Below are 7,382 nucleotides of genomic sequence, written 5' to 3'. Positions count from 1 at the left end.
ATAATAAATCAACAATATTTACATTTTATACAATTATAAAAATATCAAAAATAATAATATTATAATAAATATAAAAGTTATATTTAGAAAGTTATAGTTTAATATTTTTAAAAATATAGAAAATATTTTTATTTTAAAGTTTTATAATATTAATTAAAATATAATAGATATATTTTAGCATTTTTATAATTCCAATTTAAATTTTTTTATTGAATATTTTTATTTTTGTATTTATATTGTTTTAGAAAAAAAAGAATTTTTTTTATCCTCCCGCAACCGCCCGCAACCGCAAACGCTAGCTGGAACCAGCTTTTGAATTTATGAGGTTCAGAGCGATTTAGAGCGGTTTGAAGCGGTTTGGAGCGATTTGAGTGATTGTTGCAAAACGCCAACAACCGCTACCAACCGCAAAAACTGCGTTTGCGGGTGGTAGCGGGAAAACCAGTCATACCCTAAGTAACAATATTACTTTGGGGTTGAAAACAAAAAGAATAATTATACTTTAGACTTTTGATAAATACAATTATATGGTTTTGGTGTTAAAAACCATTTTATTATTTAAGCAGAGAAGATAATTTTGTGATTTTAGTGAGAAAACTACTTTTAACGTTTTTGCGGGAAAACAAGATTTTATGTTTTAGCGGAAATACAATTTTATGGTTTTGGCTAAAAAAACGGTATTACGGTTTTGGCCAGAAAATACAATATTGCGGTTTTGGTGGAAAAACACGATTTTGCGGTTTTGGCGAGAAAATTTAATTTTGTGGTTTTGGTGGGTAAACTCAATTTTACGGTTTTGGCAAAAAAAAAACATAGTATTACGGTTTTGGCCGGAAAAATACAATATTACAGTTTGGCGGGAAAACTCAATTTTACGGTTTTGGCGGGAAAACTCAATTTTACGATTTTGGCAGTAAATTCAATTTTACGGTTTTCACGATAAAACACGATTTTGCAGTTTTGACGGGAAAACTCAATTTTTCGATTTCGGCATAAAAACTCAATCTTGCAGTTTTAGCGGGAAACTCGATTTTAGGGTTTTAGCGAAGAACTCAATTTTACGATTTTGACGGGAAAACTCGATTTCACGATTTTGGCAGGAAAATACGACTTTGTCGTTTTGGCGGAAAATTTTGATTTTACGTCTTTGGCGGGAAAACATAACTTTGTGGTTTGGCGGGAAAACTTGATTTTACGGTTTTGGCGGGAAAACACGACTTTACAGTTTTGGCGGAAAACTCAATTTTACGGTTTTGGCAGAAAAAACACGACTTTGCAGTTTTGTCGAAAAAACATGATTTTGTCGTTCCTGTGGGAAAATGAGATTTAGAGTTTTGGTGAAAATTTTGATTTTATGATTTGGCAAAATTTATGATTAAATTTGGCTTATTAAAAAATCAAGATATAATAGTTTTATATATATGAAAAGTTGGGTGTTAACAAATATATATATAGGGCAATTCTGCTAAATAGATCATTTTTAAGTTTTGGTTACAAAAATAGACCACAAGGAGAAAAATGACCAAAATGTTTCATTTAATATGTAAAAGGACCCACCCTAATACCCTAGATATAAAAAAAAAAAAAAAAAAAATTTTTTTTATAGTTTTAGATTATATGTTTTCAAATTCTAACTCTTTTTTTCAAATTTTCTTTTTGTAATTCGAAAATACTTTTTGAAACTATTTAAAAAAATAGTTATTTTCAAATTTTTAATATTTATTTTTTATTTTATGAAATCTTAAATCTCAATCCCAAATCTCCACCCTTAACTCTAAATCCTAAGGTTTGGATTAGTTAACCCTAGAGGTATAAGTGTATATTTATCTCTTTAATGAAACATTTTATTCATTTTGATCCATAGAGTCTATATTTGTGACATAAATTTTTTTAGTGCTATCCTAGGATATTTCTCATATATATACGTATATGTGAATAATTGGGGTTAGATTTAGTTTATTAAATTGAGTTATATATATATATGAAAAAAAAATCTGGTGTAGTAAAATTGGTTTAGAAATTTGGTTTGTTTTTTTGTTTATATATTTGATTTGAGTTTTTGTTTGTTATAAATTGTTATTGGTTTAGTTATGGATAACTCATCAATACTATTAAAAGGGAAGGAGTTTTAATAAATCTACTTAAAAAGGTTTTTGCACCTACTTAATTAATTGTTAGACCATATAATAAATTAACCTAGCTATAAAATATCAATAATTGTTTCATACTTTATATTTTCTCCTGCAATCAACCGGAAATTATAACTAAGCAAATCAAATTTATTTTAATCATATGTCCATGGTTTCCACCTTGCTATATCCACTTTCTTCCATATTATTATACTTACTATAAAAAAATTGTTTTAGACACATTTTAAATATATACTGATTGTAACACTAAGAAATAGTGAAATAGTCATGTGAACATGAATCTGAATAGTATTTAATTATAAAAGTTACTCCGTGAAACATTTCCTACGTAAATTTGGCATATATTTATTGTCGATTGGTTTTAAATTGCCCCTTTAACATTATTACCTGGATGATATATATACCATGTATTTTAATAGTACTGATCATTACAAATGAATAACAAAAATACAATTTATTATATGAGAAATTTAATCAATTTTTTTTAAAAAAGAAATACTATAAGATTTTTCTAGGTTTTTAGCAAGTCAACCGGTATCGGTTCACTGGTTAATAGCAGTTTTTAGGTTAATCAGTTTTTTAATTAATAATTTTTATTAAATTCAAACTTTATGGAAACATATGAGTTGATAGAACCTTTGATAGAATATTACATGAAGAACATAAGCTATTCTGGATTTATATATCCATTAGGTTTACCGGTTCGACTGTAGGTCCGAGTTAGACTTGAAAGCCATTTCTTATATCTTAATTTGTTTATAAACTACATATGTACCCTACTAAAAGGAGTTAAATAATTTGTATATTTTTTCGCACCATTTAAATGTGATCTCATCATTTGGTTTTAGTTTGAGTATTTTAGTTTTTGGTGTTTTGGTTCCATAAATATAGAAACCGTTCAGGTATTTACAAAGTTTGGTTAGGTCTCAGTTGGATTATTTTGGTTTTTGGTTCGGTAGCAAAGTTGGGAACTGGACCAGTTAAATATTTTCAGTTCCATAAATATATGATCTACTCGGTTTATGAAATCCAATTCAGCTTTGGTTTTTTCAGTTTGGTATGGTTCAGTTCGTGCTTTTGAATATATATGCTCAAACTTATCCATTATTTTATCTTGAAATTCGTTTAAAATATATTTAATTTCGAAAACAAACCCGCGTTTTTTAAACGCGGATCAAAATCTAGTTATGCATTACAATCCAAACCATTTTAACTCAATCCATTAAATTCATTAACCCATTTAATCCATTAATCCATTTGTATCCAATTATTCTATCCATTAATATCCATGGTTTGGATTGGTTTGGGTTGATCCATTAATTTTTACCCATTTTGACACCCATACATGTACCTAAGCAGTAAGCACCACAGATTTCTTTAGGATAGTGGCTCATATAAATTAATGCTTGATTTTAATATGTTTTATCCTCCCATGATACATGAGATCCCTCACATAAACTTACGTAAGAATCTTCTCAGCAAAATACATCCTCTCAAATTGATGTTGAAAATGCAATGGAGTCAGTTTTCTATCATTATGAAGTTGTACAACATTGCTCTTTGCTATTCGAAGAAACAACTCAATTATTCAGCAAGAAAGCATATTATGAAGTCGTATATGCTCATCCAGATCTTGTCGAGCATAATTAATTTGCTTAACGACACAAGGAATAGTTTACATTCTCTCTAAGTATCTTTTTAACTTCCATTTAGTGTGTTTCTCGGAAATTTGTCTGATAAAGATATACCAAACCAACCACATAACATATATTTGATCGGAAATGGCTGTTATCCAAAATATAATCTTACAAAAAAGAGTCTCGATTGATATAACTGAATGAAAAGCAGGATACAGAGTAAATAATCATCATCTTACAAAAAAATTAATGCCTTTATTCAAAATAATCACACAAAAAAAAGCGAAGCCTCTCTCACTTTATCTTCTCAAGTTCTGCTTACAAAGCAGCAGCATTTTGCGGCTGCTCGAGCTCGACAGGAGAAGCTGTCCGAAGAGGTTCCTGCAGCTCTGGATTTATTGGAAACAAATGGCACTGTGCGTATTGCGCCATCAACTGATCCACAAGAACTAAAGCAACCATTGCTTCCACCATTGGCACAGCTGCAGCAACAAAACAAAAGAATCCAAAATCAAAATCCTGAGTAATACAAGATAACACAATGGTTTCAGTTTTATATATAGTAACCTCGTGGAACAACACAAGGATCGTGACGTCCACGCGCAATCATCTCAGTTTCTTTCTTATCTCTGGTTACAGTATTCTGCTTCCTCTGTACAGTATGGAAGGAGAACGTCAATCAATGTGTTGACTGATTATCAACAAGCAAACATTTTGTTCTGTTCATCACAAACTTACTCCAATTGTAGATGTTGGCTTGAAGGCTACTCTCATGTTTATTATCTCACCATTTGATATCCCTCCCTACGCATAATTGATATCAGCTTACACTCTTCAAGTAGTTTGTTGATACATATTAAACACACACAAGACATAACCAACCTGAATTCCACCAGACCGGTTTGTTTTTGTCCGGATTCTTCCATTTTCATCAGTGTAGAACTCATCATTGTGTTCAAGACCAGTCAGAAAGGTACCTGCGGGTTCATGGCGTATGATTATTTATTGCTAAAGGTGAGCAAAGTTTTACTATGCAAACCTGAGAAGCCACTCCCGAACTCAAAGCCCTTTGTTGCAGGTAACGACATACAAGCTTTCGCCAGTTCTGCTTCAAGTTTATCGAAAACCGGTGTTCCAAGCCCCTGTGAATTTAAGTTTCAGTAATCATCCGCTGAAGTTGATGCAATCAAACTTGATAAACTATTTGAAAGGTACATAGAGTTCCTACACGTGGAGCATTCCGAACGATGCAGGTCACAACACCACCAACAGAGTTTCCTTTAGTTCTGACAGCATCAATCGCAGCTATCATCTTTTCAGCGTACTCGGGATTAGGGCACCTGACGATGTTGTTTTCTATCTGGAAGACAGAACAAAATGAGATAAGAAGGTTACAAGATGAACTTTATGAAGGTCACAGAAAATTCACAGCAAGAACTCACAAAACAAAATGCGGGTTTTAGTTTTATTTCGAAAGAGGGTGCGCACCTGTTCGAGTGTCAAATTCTCGTGGTCAACCAAATCCTCTGGAAGTACAACCTGGTGGACTTGCGAGACATAGGCAAGAATCTGGAGACAAAAAAAAAAGACAGTGAAAATCTTAACGTAGTCATGAAACAAACTTGAATTAGGTTAATGAGTCAAACTACAACCAAATGTGAAAAGGATATAAAGAACAATTGATTTGAGAGCAGCGCTATTTGCAGAATCAGAAAGTAACACACCTCAGTTCCTGCAAATTGCTTCAAAATTTTCTTGGCCAAAGCTCCAGGAGCAACTCTTCCTATGGTCTCTCTAGCTGACGATCTCCCACCACCCTTGAAAATAAATCACTTGAAGTAAGTTGAACTGAGCATTTGCCTTCTAACTACTACATTAAAACCTTTAACATATAAATAATCTAAAAAAGAAAATAATTTGTCACCTGAACTGATCTGACACCATACTTCATGTCATAAGTTGCATCAGCATGTGATGGCCTATAAGCAACCGACATTTCACTGTAATCCTGAAAATCAAGTGAGTCGCTCAAAAGTTAGAATCTACAGAAAATCTCCAAGCCTTCTATTCGGTTCTGCTTTATTCTCTAACAACGAGTACATATATATATATATATATGTGCATAGTGATGTCAGAAGCTTACAAGTCCTCTCTGATCTGTGTTAGGCACAAACACATGGATAGGTGTTCCTGTCGTCATTCCTGCATTGTAGGGATGTCAACAGTTAGAACAAGGGTGAGAAACCAAACCAAACCAAACTCAAGTCTGTGAAAAGCAAACCTTCGGAGACTCCAGAAGATATCCGGCAAGTATCAGTCTCTTTCCTAGGAGTAGTGATCCGGCTCTGACCAGGTCTCCTGATAAAAAGCAAATCCACAATCCAAAAGATCATTTTCAGACAACAAAAAAAAGACTAGAAAGAGATTTGTTCCTGACCTCCTGTCAAGATCGAATTGCAAATCAGACTCAGAGAGTGGAATCCGAGGAGGACATCCATCAATTATACAACCAACACCTCCTCCATGTGATTCTCCAAAGGTGGAAACTCGAAAATGAGTCCCGTATGAGCTCCCAGTAGCTTGTATCTCTGCCAATTCACAACCCCAAAACTCATAAAGCTTTCAACTTTTTCATCTAAATCACTAAAAAGCAACGTGGGTTTCCCTAAAGATTCAAACTTTTAACCATTCAAAGAAAATAGAAAGCTTACGGAGGCTCTTCTTGGTTTGGGTTCGGATTGAGATCTGGACGGCCGGAGACGAGAGACGACGGAGCTCCGGAGAGAGAGAAGAAGAACCGGGTTTGGTGGATCCGAGAATGGATTTGGAGGTGAGAGAAGACGCCATGAGGAGGGTCGAAGCAAACGGGAGATGAATGAGAGAGAAGAGGTTTAAAAGGAGGAGAGAAGGAGTTGGTGAAGGGGGTTGGTGGGTATGTCTTGTGGTCTTCTTCTTCCCTCTGCAACTGGAGGCGCAAAGGTAAATCCTCCACCTACCAACACTAACCCAGACAACAAGAACCAAATCAAACCATCTTTAATTCTTGTTATCTCCGGGGTTTTCGGTTTATTTTATTTTATTTTTGTTAACCAAGCTTTGTTAGAGAAAACTCAATAGGCTAAGAAGTACATAATCCTAATCTAACAAAAGCCCCTAAGATAATAATCAAACACGTCAATAACACGTGTAGATTACACAAAAATGGAAAATGTGAATGAATATTCATTTGGTGAGAAGAACCAACTTTAATTTATATATGCTAGGGATTTTCCCGGACTATGCCCAGAATTCGTATAAATTTTAGTTAACTTATAGAAGTTGACACTTATATATGACCATAATTGTCAATTTTAAACTATTCAATTGGTAAAAAAAAAAAAAAATTCTGCATTTATTCATTATCTTGTGTCTAACAAATTTAAAATAGTTTAAACTACCAATTTGTTATCTTTTATTATTAGAAGTCATATATATAATTATAAGTAGGATTAAAAAAATCTCTAAACCTACTTATGATTTGAATATATTTTGTTTTATTTTTTTAAGTTTTGTATAAAAAAATTGTAACAATTGTAAAATTTACAATTTGTTTAAA

The 7,382-nt window shown here is 32.8% G+C and overlaps 1 protein-coding gene across 1 annotated transcript; it reads right to left on the bottom strand.

Moving 5' to 3' along the window:
- Nucleotides 1–3,893: 3,893 nt before the first annotated feature.
- Nucleotides 3,894–6,818, bottom strand: LOC103832977 (chorismate synthase, chloroplastic). The gene is made up of 13 exons (XM_009109086.3): nucleotides 6,499–6,818; nucleotides 6,225–6,375; nucleotides 6,069–6,145; nucleotides 5,931–5,989; nucleotides 5,712–5,795; nucleotides 5,512–5,604; nucleotides 5,276–5,356; nucleotides 5,016–5,147; nucleotides 4,827–4,929; nucleotides 4,670–4,764; nucleotides 4,526–4,591; nucleotides 4,355–4,439; nucleotides 3,894–4,269 (listed from the first exon to the last, which is right to left on the bottom strand). The coding sequence occupies exons 1-13, from the start codon at nucleotides 6,632–6,634 to the stop codon at nucleotides 4,106–4,108; spliced, it is 1,326 nt and encodes a 441-aa protein (XP_009107334.1). The 5' UTR covers nucleotides 6,635–6,818; the 3' UTR covers nucleotides 3,894–4,105.
- Nucleotides 6,819–7,382: the final 564 nt, after the last annotated feature.

The sequence above is a fragment of the Brassica rapa genome, chromosome A08, assembly GCF_000309985.2.
Source record: "Brassica rapa cultivar Chiifu-401-42 chromosome A08, CAAS_Brap_v3.01, whole genome shotgun sequence".
NCBI classification, from domain to species: Eukaryota; Viridiplantae; Streptophyta; class Magnoliopsida; order Brassicales; family Brassicaceae; genus Brassica; species Brassica rapa.
The sequence above is the reverse complement of the archived record's forward strand: the minus strand, read 5'-3'. Positions and strand labels throughout refer to the sequence as shown.